The sequence below is a fragment of the Monodon monoceros genome, unplaced genomic scaffold (genome assembly GCF_005190385.1).
Source record: "Monodon monoceros isolate NGI ecotype Baffin Bay Population unplaced genomic scaffold, NGI_Narwhal_1 Super_Scaffold_12, whole genome shotgun sequence".
Lineage (NCBI taxonomy): Eukaryota > Metazoa > Chordata > Mammalia > Artiodactyla > Monodontidae > Monodon > Monodon monoceros.
In genome coordinates this window covers 110,433,610-110,453,369 of record NW_021703768.1, presented here as the reverse complement: position 1 = coordinate 110,453,369, position 19,760 = coordinate 110,433,610, and the positions used below count along the sequence as shown (strand labels likewise).

At 41.9% G+C, this 19,760-nt stretch overlaps 1 protein-coding gene across 4 annotated transcripts in view; it reads left to right on the top strand.

Annotated features, from left to right (window-relative positions):
- The first annotated feature begins 1,231 nt into the window (after positions 1 to 1,231).
- KIF3A (kinesin family member 3A) overlaps positions 1,232 to 19,760 on the top strand; it is a 106,611-nt gene continuing 88,082 nt past the window's right edge. For all 4 annotated transcript variants that reach the window (XR_003792756.1, XM_029217721.1, XM_029217719.1 and 1 more), the window contains exons 1-2: positions 1,232 to 1,393; positions 4,427 to 4,700. Coding sequence is in view for 3 of the 4 variants with exons in the window: in XM_029217721.1 (XP_029073554.1) it covers positions 1,388 to 1,393; positions 4,427 to 4,700 (280 nt within the window). In the remaining variant the exon portion in view is untranslated. The remainder of the gene's footprint in view (positions 1,394 to 4,426; positions 4,701 to 19,760) is intronic.

The following is a 19,760-nucleotide window of genomic DNA, read 5'->3' as shown; positions in this document are numbered from 1 at the left end:
GACTAATAGTACCTATTTCAAAAGGTTATAATGTAAATTGAATTAATAATTTAAAAAGGAATTAAAGCACTTAAAACAGTATGCTGGCACTAAGTATCTTTATTAGCTCCTACTGCAAGCATAAAAGCCCTTGTATTCTAACAGGAAACCATGCCTGCAATGTCAGATGAATCCAGGAGGCCAGGTGGAGCTGGTGCAAGGGGGATAGCTTGCAATAATGAGTAAGAGAGAACATTGCAGGAAACCGGGAGAGGGCCTGTGACTTTTACTCTGTGAGATGAGAAATCATTGGCAGGTTTTGAACGGAGAAAAGACAGTGTCTGATTCATGTTTTAACACCAGCCCTCTGGCTTCTGTGTTGAAAGTAGACTAGGATGGCAAGGATGAACTGCAAGGAAACCAGTTCTGAGCTGTTTAGTAACACAGGTGAGAGATGGTGGTGGTAGAAGTGGTCGGATTCTGGTTCTATTCTGAAGATAGAGACAACTAGTTCTATAGAAAGATTGGGTATTGAGTATGAGAGAAAAAGACTGTGGTTTTGACCTGATAAATTGTCAGAATTCAGGTTACATTTATTGCGGTTAGCCTTTTAAATTACTTATTTATTTATTTTATGTTTGACAGGGGTGATGTGGGTACTACCAGGGGATGGGAAGCGGGAATCAACGTTTCAATTTTGGACACGATAAACTTGCAATGTCTATTACACATCCAAGCAGAGTGGTGTTCAGAGACAGGTTCGGACAAGAAAGAGGATAGATCATTCTTTCTTTCACGAATATTTATTGAAAACTTACTCTGTGTCAGGTCGTATTCTAGGCTCTGGAGGTAATGTGAGAATACCGACAAAGTCCCTCAAGACCTCACCTAATGGTGAGACAGGTGATAAACAAGTCGGCAATCAAGCGCAATAATGTATGTAAAGTTTTTGGCTCTTCAAAGGGGACACAATGTACAATTGCTATCGTTGTTTTTAGCATTCGGACTATTGCAAGTACTAGAAGATGGGCGTTGCCGTCTAGGATTGCCTCCTCCTCCCCACGCCGCGGTGGTAGGCAGGTCTCCCAGCCCAGAATCAGGCCAGATTTCCAACACAGTGGAATGGCGGCATTGCGCACGCGCAGCCTCAGTCTGGCGTCCTAGGAGACGGACTCCGAAAGCCTCGGCGCAGGCGCAATGCAAGAGACCGAAGACGCCTCGGGCAAGGGGATGGGGCGGGGCGAGCTCGGAGTGCGCCTGCGCACAGCGCGCTCTCTCCAGAGGAGCCGCAGTCTCGGGAGCGCCCGGGCGGTGTTTCGATAATCTCTGACCCGCCTCTCCTGCGAACCCGGCGTCATTGGACTGCACCCCGGGTGGGGACGTCCGCCGAGCACGGGAGGAAGCAACGATGCCGGTGAGTAGGGTCACTCATCCGCTGGGGTTTCTCCTCATCCCTGCGGCCTGGCCGGGTGGCGCGGCCGTTACCATGGAGGCGCAGAGCAGGCGGGAGGCCGGGGTGGGGCGGGGCAGGGCAGGGCAGGGCAGTGCCGGGCGGGCGAAGCGGTTGGGGAGCCAGGCGGGTGGGCCCTGGACTGGGGGGGTCCAGCCGACCCTGGGAGGGGCCCGCGGCAGGCCTTGCGGTCTTCGTTGCTGCTGCATCCCGCAAGGCCTGGGCTGCTTGACATAAAGGCACTGTGCCAGAGGATGCGCTCTCGCTCCCAGCCCTGTCCGCTGGGTAGGGCCTCTAGGAGCAACCGCGGAGGGTCGGGTTTTGATGCCTCGCACCCCGTGGGGTCTCTACGCCGAGGAGCCAAGCTCTGGAAGGCAGCAAAGCACGGGCAGTCTGCCTCTACCCCAGGCTGCTGACTCGAGCTGTCATTCCTCTCGTAGCGCTCTAGCTTACAGTGCAGAATGTAACCCGTAGGTGTCTTTGTGTGTGAGGGGAGTGAGTGGTGGGTGGCGGTATGTTTGTCTTGTAGGGTTTCACAGACTGTTAACTTGCACTTAATAAGGGGCCGTCGTAAGTCCAATATAGGGTCATGGAGAACACTTGAGCTGCGGCCGGCTATTTACGTGAGGGGGGTGCGTGGTGGGTGGTGGTATGTTTGTCTTGTAGGATATCACAGATTGTTATCGTGCACCTAATAAGGAGGCGTAGTAAGTCCATTATAGGGTAATGAAGAACACTTGAGCAGTGGCTGGTTATTTACTGGTTGCGAAGCCTTGGATAATTATTTAATCTTTCTGGGCCCTTCGTTCCTATGTAATTAAACTTTTCCTTCTGGGGTTATCAGGATGAGATAAGAATGCGCAGGAGACTTGAAGGACAGTGCTTGACTTTTAGCATTAAACGCTTAATATTTGTTACTTGTTGCTTTCTATTTATCAATTCATTCAACAGTTATTGGGCACCAGCCCCATGCTAGGCACTGGAGATACAATATTGAGCAAAACCAGCCAGGTTCTTGAACTTGAGAAGAGAGACCCTTGCCTTCTAGAGTGGAGGTGAAAACCATACATACATACAGGGACAAAGACACTTAACATTAATGAATGAAGTGGATGGGTGGCATACAATAGATAAAAATAGATTCTGGTGAATTAAGTGTCGCCATGTAGGAGTGCTGACCTACAGATGTCAGATCATCTGTTTTTTCCAAGAGGATCTAGAAATTGTTATTTTTGTGAAATTGCTCAAGTTTTAATTTTTAGCAACTAATTCAAAAGATTTTTAAATAATATAAGCCAAGCAAAAGACATTTGTGGGCTGAATTCAGCCCCTTGACTGACTACCAGTTTGGAACTTATGGGTTAAATAGAGACACAGACATTAATCAAATAAGGAGCCAAAAAAAAAAAAAGTAAAATTGTAACCGATGGAGAAGGAGATTGAAGGGTGCTATCAGGGCCTATACAAGGATTTGACCTAATCAGGGAAGTCTTCCCAGATGAAGGGGCTATTGAGCTGAGGTCTGCAGAGTAAGTGAAGAGGAGGGTGGGGGATGTTCTAGGCATAAGGAACAGCACCTGGGAAGGAGTGTGGTGAGAGGGATCATGGTGACAAGAAAAGGCCTAAAAGAAAGCCCGTGTGGCTGTGGCTAAGAAAGCCAAGGTTGTGAAATAAAACTGGAGAAGTAGACATGGGCCAGAACCAGATCTTATACACCCCCTGAAGGATTTCGATCTTCATCCCAGGATCTGTGGGAAACCATTGAGGAGTTTTAAGTAGGAGAGTGACATAATTAGATTTGTGTTGAAACTGACTGCCAAGTAGAGAACAGACTATAGGGGAACCTAATTAGATACAGTAGTACAGGTAGGAGTCTCTTATAATTCGGGGCGAGATAATGGTGACCTAGAATAAGGTGCTGAAAGTAGAGATGGAAAGAAGTGTGTTGAATTGATATAATCTGTTCCTTGTCAATGACAGTGGCTCACGTTTGTTTCTCTAATGCTTAGAAGAGTATCTGAAACAGTAGGAATTTAATATCTGTTCAAACTGTTGAACTTCTTCACTTTAATAATTGTATTTTAATATAGATTCTTAATCATAAAATTTCAAAATTTGAAACTTTACAAATGTTCATAAGGTTAGAGTCAAGCTAAAACATTTTTCTGCCACTGGGCTTTCTTTTCTGTCTTTCTCTTGTCTTCTATAGAAAAAGTAGACTATATGAGGATATATTATTTTTTTTTTAATTAATTAATTTATTTTTACTTTTTGGCTGCATTGGATCTTCGTTGGGTTGAGCAGGCTTCTCATTGCAGTGGCTTCTCTTGTTGTGGAGCACGGGCTCTAGGCTCGAGGGCTTTAGTAGTTGTGGCTCTCAGGCTCTAGAGCACAGGCTTAGTTGTAGCACATGGGCTTAGTTGCTCCTCAGCATGTGGGATCTTCCCGGACCAGGGCTCGAACCCGTGTCCCCTGCATTGGCAGGCAGATTCTTAACCACTGTGCCACCTGGGAAGCCCTGGATATATTATTTGATAAAAAATTTTTTTACTAATGCATTGTAGAAAATATCAATAAAACTAAAAGTCTCAGGGGGAGCAGAGGACCTATTACTAGATTCTTGATTAACGTTATTAACCATATTCACACGTGTTTTCCTACAGGCAGGAAACTCAGAGCAAGTCAGGGACTTTGTGCAGAAAGACAAGTCTCTAATATACTCTCTCATTTTCTGCCTGAATAGCATTAACTGTAAATGTAAATAAGATTTCCTCTCCCCTCATTTGTATTGTAAAAGAAACTATTTTCATATCTTTTTAAATAAGCTTTTTCTATATATCTGTAAGATCTTTAATTGCATTTAACAACTATTTATGAAGTGCTTAACGTATGCAAGGCACTAGGATGCCAAAGTAGCCTTTTTCAAAATTTAAATTTAATCTGTTGAAGGTAAAAGTAAACGTTCTTTTTCTTGTTTGTAAATATTTTCTCCACCAGATCAATAAATCAGAGAAGCCGGAAAGCTGCGATAATGTGAAGGTGGTGGTTAGGTGCCGGCCCCTCAATGACAGAGAGAAATCAATGTGCTACAAGCAGGCTGTCAGTGTGGATGAGATGAGGGGAACTATCACTGTACATAAGACTGATTCTTCCAATGAACCTCCAAAGACGTTTACTTTTGATACTGTTTTTGGACCAGAGAGTAAACAACTAGATGTTTATAACTTAACTGCCAGACCTATTATTGATTCTGTTCTTGAAGGCTACAATGGTGAGTACTTTATATAGTTTACTTTTTTTAAAAATAGATCTTTATTGGAGCATAATTGCTTCACAATACCGTGTTAGCTTCTGTTGCACAAGAAAGGGAATCTGCCATATACATACACATGTCCCCGGATCCCCTCCCTCTTTTTTGTTTTCCCGGTACGCGGGCCTCTCACTGTTGTGACCTCTCCCATTGCGGAGCACAGGCTCCGGACGCGCAGGCTCAGTAATTGTGGCTCACGGGCCCAGTTGCTCCGCGGCATGTGGGATCTTCCCGGACCAGGACACGAACTCGTGTCCCCTGCATCGGCAGGTGGACTCTCAACCACTGCGCCACTAGGGAAGCCCCTCCTCCCTCTTGAGCCTCCTTCCCATCCTCCCTGCCTCACCCCTCTAGGTCATTGCCAAACACAGAGCTGATCTCCGTGTGCTATGCTGCTACTTCGCACCAGCCAACTGTTTTACATTCGGTAGTGTATATACGTCGATGCCACTCTCACTTCGCCCCAGCTTCCCCTCCCACCCCATGTCATCAAGTCCATTCTCTATGTCTACCTCTTTATTCCTGCCCTGCAACCAGGTTCATCACTACCATTTTTTTTTTTTTTTTAGATTCCATATATATGCATTAGCATACTGTATTTGTTTTTCTCTTTCTAACTTACTTTACTCTGTATGACAGACTCTAGGTCCATCCACCTCACTACAAATAACTCAGTTTCGTTTCTTTTTATAGCTGAGCAATATTCCATTGTATATATGTGCCACATCGTCTTTTTCCATTCATTGGTCGATGGACATTTAGGTTGATTCCATGTCCTGGATATTGTAAATAGTGCTGCACTGAACATTGTGGTCCATGTATCTTCTTGAACTATGATTCTCTCAGGGTATATGCCCAGTAGGGGGATTGCTGGGTCATATGGTAGTTCTATTTTTAGTTTTTTGACGAACCTCCATACTGTTTTCCATAGTGGTTGTATCAATTTACATTCCCACCAACAGTGTAGGAGGATTCCCTTTTCACCACACCCTTTCCAGCATTTATTGTTTCTAGCTTTTTTGATAATGGCCATTCTGACCGGCGTGAGGTGATACCTCATTGTAGTTTTGATTTGCATTTCTCTAATAATTAGTGATGTTGAGCATCTTTTAATGTGCCTCTTGGCCATCTGTATGTCTTCCTTGTTGAAATGTCTATTGGGTCTTCTGCCCATTTCTTAACTGGATTGTTTGTTTTCTTGATATTGAGCTCCATGAGCTGTTTGTATATTTTGGAGATTAATCATTTGTTGTTTCATTTGCAAATATTTTCTCCCATTCTGAGGGTTGTCTTTTGGCCTTCTTTATGGTTTCCTTTTCTGTGCAAAAGCTTTTAAGTTTAATTACGTTCCATTTGTTTATTTTTGTTTTTATTTGTTACTCTAGGAAGTGGGTCCAAAAAGATCTTGCTGTGGTTTATGTCAAAGAGTGGTTTTCCTGTGTTTTCCTCTAAAAGTTTTATAGTGTCTGTTCTTACATTTAAGTCTTTAATCCATTTGGAGTTTATTTTTGTGTATGGTGTTAGGTAGTGTTCTAATTTCATTCTTTTATTTTTTAATTTTTTATTTTTTTACATTTTTTGATTGAGAAATCTAGAAGTTTAATTTTTTTTTTTACATCTTTATTGGAGTATAATTGCTTTACAATGGTGTGTTTGTTTCTGCTTCATAACAAAGTGAATCAGTTATACATATACATATGTTCCCATGTCTCTTCCCTCTTGCGTCTCCCTCCCTCCCACCCTCCCTATCCCACCCATCTAGGTGGTCACAGACCCCCGAGCTGATCTCCCTGTGCTATGCAGCTGCTTCCCACTAGCTATCTATTTTACATTTGGTAGTGTATATGTGTCCCTGCCACTCTCTCACTTTGTCACAGCTTACCCTTCCCCCTCCCCATATCCTAAAGTCCATTCTCTAGTAGATCTGTGTCTTTATTCCCGTCTTACTCCTAGGTTCTTCATGACTTTTTTTCTTAGATTCCATATATACGTGTTAGCATACGGTATTTGTCTTTCTCTTTCTGGCTTACTTCACTCTGTATGACAGACTCTAGGTCCATCCACCTCACTACAAATAACTCAAGTTCATTTCTTTTTATGGCTGAGTAATATTCCATTGTATATATGTGCCACATCATCTTTATTCATCTGTTGATGGACACTTAGGTTGCTTCCATGTCCTGGCTATTGTAAATAGAGCTGCAGTGAACATTTTGGTACATGACTCTTTTTGAATTATGGTTTTCTCAGGGTATATGCCCAGTAGTGGGATTGCTGGGTCGTATGGTAGTTCTATTTGTAGTTTTTTAAGGAACCTCCATAGTGTTCTCCATAGTGGCTGTATCAATTTACATTCCCACCAACAGTGCAAGAGGTTTCCCTTTTCACCACACGCTTTCCAGCATTTATTGTTTGTAGATTTTTTGATGATGGGCATTCTGACCAGTGTGAGATGATATCTCATTGTAGTTTTGATTTGCATTTCTCTAATGATTAATGATGTTGAGCATTCTTTCATGTGTTTGTTGGCAATCTGTATATCTTCTTTGGAGAAATGTCTATTTAGGTGTTCTGCCCATTTTTTGATTGGGTTGTTTGTTTTTATGTTATTGAGCTGCATGAGCTGCTTGTAAATTTTGGAGATTAATCCTTTATCAGTTGCTTCATTTGCAAATATTTTCTCCCATTCTGAGGGTTGTCTTTTGGTCTTCTTTATGGTTTCCTTTGCTGTGCAAAAGCTTTTAAGTTTCATTAGGTCCCATTTGTTCATTTTTGTTTTTATTTCCATTTCTGTAGGAGATGGGTCAAAAAGGATCTTGCTGTGATTTATATCATAAAGTGTTCTGCCTACGTTTTCCTCTAAGAGTTTGATAGTTTCTGGCCTTACATTTAGGTCTTTAATCCATTTTGAGCTTATTTTTGTGTATGGTGTTAGGGAGTGTTCTAATCTCATACTTTTACATGTACCTGTCCAGTTTTCCCAGCACCACTTATTGAAGACGCTGTCCTTTCTCCACTGTACATTCTTGCTGCCTTTATCAAAGATAAGGTGACCATATGTGCATGGGTTTATCTCTGGGCTTTCTATCCTGTTCCATTGATCTGTAATTCTGTTTTTGTGCCAGTACCATACTGTCTTGATTACTGTAGCTTTGTAGTATAGTCTGAAGTCAGGGAGCCTGATTCCTCCAGCTGCGTTTTTCGTTCTCAAGATTGCTTTGGCTATTCGGGGTCTTTTGTGTTTCCATACAAATTGTGAATTTTTTTGTTCTAGTTCTGTGAAAAATGCCATTGGTAGTTTGATAGGGATTGCATTGAATCTGTAGATTGCTTTGGGTAGTATAGTCGTTTTTACAATGTTGATTCTTCCATTCCAAGAACATGGTATATCTCTCCATCTATTTGTATCATCTTTAATTTCTTTTATCAGTGTCTTATACAGGTCTTTTGTCTCCTTAGGCAGGTTTTTTCCTAGATATTTTATTCTTTTGTTGCATTGGTAAATGGGAGTGTTTTCTTGATTTCACTTTCAGATTTTTCATCATTAGTGTATAGGAATGCCAGAGATTTCTGTGCATTAATTTTGTATCCTGCTACCTTACCAAATTCATTGATTAGCTCTAGTAGTTTTCTGGTAGCATCTTTAGGATTCTCTGTGTATAGTATCACGTCATCTGCAAACAGTGACAGATTTACTTCTTCTTTTCTGATTTGGGTTCCTTTTATTTCCTTTTCTTCTCTGATTGCTGTGGCTAAAACTTCCAAAACTGTGTTGCATAAGATTGGTGAGAGTGGGCAACCTTGTCTTGTTCCTGAGCTTAGTGGAAATTCTTTCAGTTTTTCACCATTGAGGATGATGTTGGCTGTGGGTTTGTCATATATGGCCTTTACTATGTTGAGGAAAGTTCCCTCTATGCCTACCTTCTGCAGGGTTTTTATCATAGATGGGTGTTGAATTTTGTTGAAAGCTTTCTCTGCATCTGTTGAGATGATCATATGGTTTTTCTCCTTCAGTTTCTTAAATGGTGTATCACGTTGATTGATTTGCGTATATTGAAGGATCCTTGCATTCCTGGAATAAACCCCACTTGATCATGGTGTATGATCCTTTTAATGTGCTGTTGGATTCTGTTTGCTAGCATTTTGGTGAGGATTTTTGCATCTATGTTCATCAGTGATATAGGCCTGTAGTTTTCTTTCTTTGTGACATCCTTGTCTGGTTTTGGTATCAGGGTGATGTTGGCCTCATAGAATGAGTTTGGGAGTGTTTCTCCCTCTGCTATGTTTTGGAAGAGTTTGAGAAGGATAGGTGTTAGCTCTTCTCTAAATGTTTGATAGAATTGGCCTGTGAAGCCATCTGGTCCTGGACTTCTGTTTGTTGGAAGATTTTTTTTTTTCTTTGCGGTACGCGGGCCTCTCACTGTTGTGGCCTCTCACGTTGAGCACAGGCTCCAGCCGCGCAGGCTCAGCGGCCATGTCTCACGGGCCCAGCTGCTCCGCGATATGTGGGATCTTCCTGGACCGGGGCACGAACCCATGTCCCCTGCATCAGCAGGCAGACTCTCAACCACCGCGCCAGCAGGGAAGCCCTGTTGGAAGATTTTAAATCACAGTTTCAATTTCAGTGCTTGTGATTGGTCTGTTCATATTTTCTATTTCTTCCTTATTCAGTCTTGGCAGGTTGTGCATTTCTAAGGATATGTCTATTTCTTCCAGGTTGTCCATTTTATTGGCATAGAGTTGCTTATAGTAATCTCTCATGATCTTTTGTATTTCTGCAGTGTCAGTTGTTACTTTTCCTTTTTCATTTCTAATTCTATTGATTTGAGTCTTCTCCCATTTTTTCTTGATGAGCGTGGCTAATGGTTTATCAATTTTGTTTATCTTCTCAAAGAACCAGCTTTTAGTTTTATTGATCTTTGCTATTGTTTCCTTCATTTCTTTTTCATTTATTTCTGATATGATCTTTATGATTTCTTTACTTCTGCTAACTTTGGGGTTTTTTTTGTTCTTCTTTCTCTAATTGCTTTAGGTGCAAGTTTAGGTTGTTTATTAGAGATGTTTCCTGTTTCTTAAGGTAGGATTGTATTGCTATAAATTTCCCTCTTAGAACTGCTTTTGCTGCATCCCATAGGTTTTGGGTCGTTGTGTCTCTATTGTCATTTGTTTCTAGATATTTTTAAATTTCCTCTTTCATTTCTTCAGTGATCGCTTTGTTATTAAGTAGTGTATTGTTTAGCCTCCATGTGTTTGTATTTTTGACAGATCTTTTCCTGTAATTGTTGTCTAGTCTCATAGCGTTGTTGTCGGAAAAGATACTTAATACCATTTAATTTTCTTAAATTTACCAAGGCTTGATTTGTGACCCAAGATATGATCTATCCTGGAGAATGTTCCATGAGCACTTGAGAAAAATGTGTATTCTGTTGTTTTTGGATGGAATGTCCTATAAATATCAATTAAGTCCATCTTGTTTAATGTATCATTTAAAGCTTGTGTTTCCTTATTTTCATTTTGGATGGTCTGTTCATTGGTAAAAATGGGGTGTTAAAGTCCCCCACTATGAATGTGTTACTGTCGATTTCCCCATTTATGGCTGTTAGCATTTGTCTTATGTATTGAGGTGCTTCTATGTGGGGTGAATAAATATTTACAATTGTTATATCTTCTTCTTGGATCGATCCCTTGATCATTATGTAGTGTTCTTCTTTGTCTCTTCTAATAGTCTTTATTTTAATTAATTAATTAATTTATTTATTTTTAATTTATTTTTTGCAGTACGCGGGCCCCTCACTGTTGTGGCCTCTCCCGTTGCGGAGCACAGGATCCGGAGGTGCAGGCCCAGTGGCCATGGCCCAGGGGTGCAGCCGCTCCACGGCATGTGGGATCCTCCTGGACTGGGGCACGAATAGTCGAGACTTCCCTGCTGGCACAGTGGTTGAGAGTCCGCCTGCTGATGCAGGGGACACGGGTTCGTGCCCCAGTCTGGGAGGATCCCACATGCTGTGGAGCGGCTGTGCCCGTGGGCCATGGCCCTTGGGCCTGTGCCTCCGGAGCTTGTGCCCTGCAACGGGAGAGGCCACAAAAGTGAGGGGCCCGCGTACCGCAAAAATAAAATAAAATAAAACGTGTATTTTGTCTGATAGGAGAATTGCTACTCCAGCTTTCTTTTGGTTTCCATTTTCATGGAATATCTTTTTCCATCCCCTTACTTTCAGTCTGTATGTGTCTCTAGGTCTGAAGTGGGTCTCTTGTAGACAGCATATATATGGGTCTTGTTTTTGTATCCATTCAGCCAGTCTGTGTCTTTTGGTGGGAGCATTTAATGCATTTACATTTAAGGTAATTATCGATATGTATGTTCCTATTCCCATTTTCTTAATTGTTTTGGGTTTGTTATTGTAGGTCATTTCCTTCTCTTGTGTTTCTTGCTTAGAGAAGTTCCTTTAGCATTTGTTGTAAAGCTGGTTTGGTGGTGCTGAACTCTCTCAGCTTTTGCTTGTCTGTAAAGGTTTTAATTTCTTCTTCAAATCTGAATGAGATCCTTGCTGGGTAGAGTAATCTTGGTTGTAGGTTTTTCTCCTTCATCACTTTAAATATGTCCTGCCAGTCCCTTCTGGCTTGCAGAGTTTCTGCTGAAAGATCAGCTGTTAACCTTATGGGGATTCCCTTTTGTATTATTTGTTGTTTTTCCCTTGCTGCTTTTAATATGTTTTCTTTGTATTTATTTTTTGACAGTCTGATTAATATGTTTCTTGGCGTGCTTCTCCTTGGATTTATCCTGTATGGGACTCCCTGTGCTTCCTGCACTTGATTAACTATTTCCTTTCCCATATTAGGGAAGTTTTCAACTATAATCTCTTCAAATATTTTCTCAGTCCCTTTCTTTTTCTCTTCTTCTTCTGGAACCCCTATAATTCGAATGTTGGTGTGTTTAATGTTGTCCCAGAGGTCTCTGAGACTGTCCTCAGTTCTTTTCATTCTTTTTTCTTCTGCTCTGCAGTAGTTATTTCCACTATTTTATCCTCCAGGTCACTTATCCGTTCTTCTGTCTCAGTTATTCTGCTATTGATCCCATCTAGAGTATTTTTAATTTCATTTATTGTGTTGTTCATCGTTGCTTGTTTCATCTTAGCTCTTCTAGGTCCTTGTTAAATGTTTCTTGCATTTTCTCTATTCTATTTCCAAGATTTTGGATCATCTTTACTATCATTATTCTGAATTCTTTTTCAGGTAGACTGCCTATTTCCTCTTCATTTGTTAGGTCTGGTGGGTTTTTATCTTGCTCCTTCATCTGCTGTGTGTTTTTCTGTCTTCTCATTTTGCTTATCTTACTGTGTCTGGGGTCTCCGTTTTGCAGGCTGCAGGTTCGTAGTTCCTGTTGTTTTTGGTGTCTGTCCCCAGTGGCAAAAGTTGGTTCAGTGGGTTGTGTAGGCTTCCTGGTGGAGGGGACCAGTGCCTGTGTTCTGGTGGATGAGGCTGGATCTTTTCTTTCTGGTGGGCAGGTCAACGTCTGGTGGTGTGTTTTGGGGTGTCTGTAGCCTTATTATGATCTTAGGCAGCCTCTCTGCTAATTGGTGGTGTTGTGTTCCTTTCTTGCTAGTTGTTTGGCATAGGGTGTCCAGCACTGTAGCTTGCTGGTTGTTGAGTGAAGCTGGGTGCTGGTGTTGAGATGGAGATCTCTGGGAGATTTTCACCGTTTGATATTATGTGGAGCTGGGAGGTCTCTTGTGGACCAGTGTCCTGAAGTTGGCTCTCCCACCTCAGAGGAACAGCACTGACTCCTGGCTGCAGTACCAAGAGCCTTTCATCCACACAGCTCAGAATAAAAGGGAGAAAAAGTAGAAAGAAAGAAAGAGGTTAAAAGAAAATAAAATAAAGTAAGATAAAATAAAATAAAGTTATTAAAATAAATAGTAAAAAAAAATTTTTTTAAATAAAAAAAACGGACGGATAGAACCCTAGGACAAATGGTGAAAGCAAAGCTTGTGGCAAAATCTCACACAGAAGCATACACATACACACTCACAAAAAGGAGGAAAAGGGGGAAAACATAATAAATCTTGCTCTCAAAGTCCACCTCCTCAATTTGGGATGACTCATTGTCTATTCATGTATTCCACAGATGCAGGGTACATCAAGTTGATTGTGGAGATTTAATCCACTGCTCCTGAGGCTGCTAGGAGAGATTTCCCTTTCTTTTCTTTGCTCTCACAGCTGCCGTGGCTCAGCTTTGGATTTGGCCCTGCCTCTGCTTGTAGGTCGCCGGAGGGCGTCTGTTCTTCACTCAGACAGGACGGGGTAAAGGAGCAGCTGACTCGGAGGCTCTGGCTCACTCAGGCGGGGGGGGAGGAGGGAAGGGTGTGGATGTGGAGCGAGCCTGAGGCGGCAGAGGCCGGCGGGACGTTGCATCAGCCTGAGGCACGCCTTGCGTTCTCCCGGGGAAGTTGTCCCTGGATCCCGGGATCGTGGCAGTGGCGGGCTGCACAGGCTCCCCGGAAGGGAGGTGTGGATAGGACCTGTGTTCGCACACAGGCTTCTTGGTGGCAGCAGCAGCAGCCTTAGCGTCTCATGCCCGTCTCTGGGGTCCGCGCTGTTAGCTGCGGCTTGCGCCCGTCTCTGGAGCTCCTTTAAGCAGCACACCTAATCCCCTCTCCTCGTGCACCAGGAAACAAGAGGGAAGAAAAAGTCTCTTGCCTCTTCGGCAGGTCCAGACTTTTCCCCAGACTCCCTCCCGGCTAGCCGTGATGCACTAACCCCCTGCATGCTGTCTTCACGCCGCCAACCCCAGTCCTTTCCCTGCACTTCAACCGAAGCCCGAACCTCAGCTCCCAAACCCGTCCACCCCAGCGGGTGAGCAGACAAGCCTCTCGGGCTGGTGAGTGCCCGTCGGCATCGATCCTCTGTGCGGGAATCTCTCCACTTTGCCCTCTGCACCCCTGTTGCTGTGCTCTCCTCCCCGTCTCTGAAACTTCCCCTGTCCGCCACCCGCAGTCTCCGCCTGCGAAGGGGCTTCCTAGTGTGTGGATACCTTTCCTCCTTCACAGCTCCCTTCCACTGGTGCAGGTCCCATCCCTATTCTTTTGTCTCTGTTTATTCTTTTGTACATGGGGAGTTTCTTGCCTTTTGGGAGGTCTGAGGTCTTCTGCCAGTGTTCAGTAGGTGTTCTGTAGGAGTTGTTCCACGTGTAGATGTATTTCTGGTGTATCTGTGGGGAGGAAGGTGATCTCTGCGTCTTACTCTTCCGCCATCTTCCCCCTCACCAGTAGAAGTTTTTCTAATTTCATTCTTTTACATGTAGCTGTCCAATTTTCCCAGCACAACTTATTGAAGCAGGTGTCTTTTCTCCCTTGTATGTTCTTGCCACCTTTGTCATAAATTAGGTGACCATATATGTGTGGGTTTATGTCTGGGCATTCTGTCCTGTACCATTGATCTATATTTCTGTTTTCCTGCCAGTACCATACTGTCTTGATTACTCTACCTTTATCGTATAGTTTGAAGTCAGGGAGTCTGATTCCTCCAGCTCCATTTTTCTTTCTCAAGATTGCTTTGGCTATTTGGGGTCTTTTGTGTTTCCATACAAATTGTAAGATTTTTTGTTCTAATTCTGTGAAGAATGCCATTGGCAGTTTGATAGGGATTTCATTGAATCTGTAGATTGCTTTGGGTAGTATAGTCATTTTCACAATATTGATTCTTCCAATCCAAGAACATGGTATATTCCTGCATCTGTTTATGTCATCTTTGATTTCTTTCATCAGTGTTTTATAGTTTTCTGAGTACAAGTCTTTCGCCTCCTTATGTGGGTTTATTCCTAGGTATTTTATTCTTTTTGTTGGAGTGATAAATGGGAGTGTTTCCTTAATTTCTCTTTTTGATTTTTCGCTGTTGGTGTATAGGAATGCCAGAGATTTCTGTGCATTAATTTTGTATCCTGCAACCTTACCAAATTCATTGATTAGTTCTAGTAGTTTTCTGGTGGCATCTTTAGGATTTTCTATGTATAGTATCATGTCATCGGCAAATAGTGACAGTTTTACTTCTTTTCCAATTTGTATTCCTTTTATTTCTTTTTCTCCTCTGATTGCTGTGGCTAGGACTTCCAAAACTGTGTTGGATAAGAGTGGCGAGAGTGGACATCCTTGTTTTCTTCCTGATCCTAGTGGAAATGCTTTCAGTTTTTCACCATTGAGTATGATGCTTGCTGAGGGTTTGTCATATATGACCTTTATTATGTTGAGGTAGGTTCCCTGTATGCCCATTTTCTGGAGAGTTTTTATCATAAATCGGTGTTGAATTTTGTCAGAAGCTTTTTCTGCATCTATTGAGATGACCATATGGTTTTTATCCCTTAATTTGTTAACGTGGTGTATGACTTTGGTTGATTTGCATATACTGAAGAATCCTTGCTTCCCTGGGTTAAATCCCACTTGATCATGGTGTATGATCCTTTTAATGTGCTGTTGGATTATGTTTGCTAGTATTTTGTTCAGGATTTTTGCACCTATGTTTATCAGTGATACTGGTCTATAATTTTCTGTTTTTGTGATATCTTTTTCTGATTTTGGTATCAGGGTGATGGTGGCTTTGTAGAATGAATTTGGGAGTGTTTCTCCCTCTGCAATTTTTTGGAAGAGTTTGAGAAGGGTGGGTTTTAGCTCTTCTCTCAGTGTTTGATAGAATTCTCCTGTGAAGCCATCTGGTCCTGGACTTTTGTTGGTTGGAAGCTTTTTAATTACCGTTTCAGTTTCATTTCTTGTGATATGTCTGTTTATATTTTCTAATTCTTCCTGGTTCAGTCTTGGAAAATTGTACCTTTCCAAGAATTTGTTCATTTCTTCGTGGTTGTCCATTTTATTGGCATGTAGTTGTTTGTAGTAGTCTCTTATAATCCTTTGTATTTCTGCAGTGTCAGTTGTGATTTCTCCTTTTTCATTTCTAATTTTATTGACTTGCATCCTCTCCCTTTTTTTCTTGACGAGTCTGGCTAAGGGTTTATCAATTTTGTTTATCTTCTCAAAGAACCATCTTTTAGTTTTATTGATCTTTGCTATTGTTTTCTTTATTTCTGTTTCATTTATTTCTGCTCTGATCTTTATGATTTCTTTCTTTCTACTGACTTTGGGTTTTCTTTGTTCTTCTTTCTCTAGTTGATTGAAGTGTAGGGTTAGATTGTTTATTTGAGATTTTTCTTGTTTCTTGAGGTGAGATTGAATTGCTGTAAACTTCCCTCTTAGAACTGCTTTTGCTGCGTCCCGTAGGTTTTGGGTTGTCATGTTTTTGTTGTCATTTGTTTCTATGTATTTTTTTATTTCTTCTTTGATTTCTTCAGTGATCTCTTGGTTATTTAGTAGTGCACTGTTTAGCCCGCATATATTTGTTTTTCTTACAGTTTTTTTCTTGTAATTGATTTCCAGTCTCATAGCATTGTGATCAGAAAAGATGCTTGATACGATTTCAATTTTCTTAAATTTTCCAAGGCTTGATTTGTGACCCAAGATGTGATCTGTCCTGGAGAATGTTCCATGTGCACTAGAGAAAAATGTGTATTCTGTTGTTTTTGGATGGAATGTTCTGTAAATATCACTTAAATCTGTCTGGTCTGTCGTGTCATTTAAAGCTTGTGTTTCCTTATTTATTTTCTGTTTGGATGATCTGTCCATTGGTGCAAGTAAGGTGTTAAAGTACCCTACTATTACTGTGTTACTGTTGATTTCTCCTTTCATGGTTGTTAGCATTTGCCTTTTGTATTGAGGTGCTCCTGTGTTGGGTGCATAAACATTTATAATTGTTACATCTTCTTCTTGGATTGATCCTTTGATCATTATGTAGCGTCCCTCCTTATCTCTTGTAACAGTCTTTATTTTAAAGTCTATTTTATCTGAGTATTGCTACTCTAGCTTTCTTTTGATTTCCATTTGCATGGAATATCTTTTTCCATCCCTTCACTTTCAGTCTGTTTGTGTCCCTAGGTCTGAAGTGGGTCTCTTGTAGACAGCATATATATGGGACTTGTTGTTGTATCCATTCAGCCAGTGTATGTCTTTTGGTTGGGGCATTTAATCCATTTACATTTAAGATTACTATTGATATATATGTTCCTATTACCATTTTCTTAATTGTTTTGGGTTTGTTTTTGTTGGTCTTTTTCTTCTCTTGTGTTTCCCACTTAGAGAATCTTTTTTAGCATTTGTTGTAAAGTTGGTTTGGTGGTGCTGAATTCTCTTAGCTTTTGTTTGTCTGAAAAGCTTTTGATTTCTCCATCAAATCTGAATGAGATCCTTGCTGGGTAGAGTAATCTTGTTGTAGTTTTTTCTCTTTCATCACTTTAAGTATATCCTGCCACTCCCTTCTGGCCTGCAGAGTTTCTGCTGAAAAAATCAGCCGATAACCTTATGGGGATTCCTTTTTATGTTATTTTTTGTCTTTTCCTCGCTGCTTTTAATATTTTTTCTTTGAATTTAATTTTTATTAGTTTGATTAATATGTGTCTTGGTGTGTTTCTCCTAGGGTTTATCCTGTATGGGACTTTCTGTGCTTCCTGGACTTGGGTGACTATTTCCTTTCCCATGTTAGGGAAGTTTTCCACTATAATCTCTTCAAATATTTTCTCAGCCCATTTCTTTTTCTCTTCTTCTTCTGGGACCCGTATAATTCGAATGTTGGTGTGTTTAGTGTTGTCCCAGAAGTCTCTGAGATTGCCTTTAATTCTTTTCATTCTTTTTTCTTTATTCTGCTCCTTGGCAGTTATTTCCATCATTTTGTCTTCCACCTCACTTATTCGTTCTTCTGCCTCTGTTATTCTGTTATTGATTCCTTCTAGTGTATTTTTCATTTCAGTTATTGTGTTGTTCATCTCTGTTTGTTCTTTAATTCTTCTAGATCTTTGTTAAACATTTCTTGTATTTTCTCAATCTGTGCCTCCATTCTATTTCTGAGATTCTGGATCATCTTTACTATCATTACTCTGAATTCTTTTTCAGGTAGATTGCCTATTTCCTCTTCATTTATTTGGTCTTGTAGGTTTTTACCTTGCTCCTTCATCTGTGACATATTTTTTGCCATCTCATTTTTTTTTTTTTTTTTAAAGAGGGGATTGTGTTCCTGTTTTACAGGTTGTTTGGCCTGAGGCTTCCCACACTGTAGTTTGTAGGCTATTGGGTAGAGCTGGGTCTTGGTGCTGAGATGAGGAGCTCTGTGAGACCTCACTCTGATGAACATTTCCTGGGGTCTGAGGTTCTCTGTTAGTCTAGTGGTTCGGACTTGGAGCTCCTACCACAGGAGCTTCCTCCTGACCCCAGGCTTGCAAATCAAGATCCTGCAAACCACGTGGGTGGCTAAAAAAAAATTTTTTTAAAGAGAAAAATAACAAAGTAAAACATAAAATTAGACTAGGAAACTAACAGATATGTTCGAAAGAATATAAAAATAAAAATATAGATGAATCAACAACCGGAAGGTTACTCAGTACCACAATACTGAAAAAGGAAAGAAAGAAAATAAAAAAAAAACGGAGAGGGGGAAGGACTTGGCTGTGGAGAGTGGGGCCTATCAAGGGTGAGGTTTGGGTGGTGGGCAGGGCCAGTGCTCAGGACCTATGGGGCTGGAAAAGGCCCTGAGGGCTGTGTGGGGGTGGGGCTTAGGCTCAAGGAACAGAAGGGGGCCAGGCGTGCCCCCCATCCTGGTCTTAGAGGGCAGGGGACCTCACCTGGGAGCCTAGCAGGCTTCCTGGGCTCGAGTCGGTGGGGCAAACACCCTCCTCTCCTCTCCTGCTTCTCAGTCTGTGTTCTGGGAGGGCCTCTCCCACCTGCCTCTCCTGATCTCCCTGGCCTCCCTCCTATGCCACCAGGACCCATGCAGCCTGGAGGGGGCTTTGGATTGGAGGGGACTGGCCTGGGAGCTCAGCAGGCTCCCTGTGCCCAAGTGGGCGGGGCAGTCGCCTTCTGCTCCTTTTATGCTCCTCCCGGAGGGCACCTCCCACTTGCCTCTCCTGATCTCCATGGCCTCAGAGGTGCTGATGTTGTCTTGCCTCCACTTCTCCCCGCTTTGGTCCCCGTACGTCCTACCGGTTCACTTTGGGGTTCCTCCTGTCTCCTTGGGTATCAGAGTCCCACCAGCGGCCAGCAGCCTCATTAGTTGTGGGGAGATGCTAACTCTGTGTCTTCCCACACCGCCATCTTGACCCCTCTCCCCTGTAGTTTACTTTTAAACAACTTTTATCAAGCTATTAATAATACCCAGTGAATTCACCCATTGTAATTGTGCAATCGAATTGTACAGTTTAAGTTTTAGTAAATACATACAGTTGTGAAACCATCAGTTTTATCACCCCCACAAGTTCTTTTATGTCCATTTACAGTCCCACCCCCAGGCAACCATGGACCTGCTTTCTGTCTACAGTTTTGCCTTTCCTCAAAATTTCATATAAATCAGATCAGACACTATTTTGTCTTTATCTGTTTTCTTTGACTTAGTGTAATATTTTTGAGGGCCATCCATGTTGTTGTATGTATCAGTAGTTCCTTTTTATTGTTGGGTTGTATTCCATGGTATGAATATACCACTTTTTATGATCTTTGATGGGAATTTGAATGATTGCAGTTTTTTGGCTGTTAAGAATAATGCTGTTAGGAACATTCTTTTCTTTAAAATATGTATTTAATTTTTGGCTCTGTCGGGTCTTAGTTGCAGCACACAGGCTCTTTGTGGTGCATGGACTTCTCTCTAGTTGTGGCATGTGGGCTCCAGAGCACGTGGGCTCATTAGTTGTGGTGCGTGGGCTTTCTGATTGTGGCACGTGGGCTCAGTAGTTGTGGTGCATTGGGCTTAGTTGCCCCACAGCATGAGGGATCTTAGTTCCCCAACCAGGGATCGAACCAGCATCCCCTGCATTGCAAGACTGATTCTTAACCACTGGACCACCAGGGAAGTCCCAGGAACATTCTTTTATAAGTCATTGTGCAGATACGTTTCAAAGTTTCTCTTGGATAGATACGTAGGAGTGAAATTGCTGGGTCT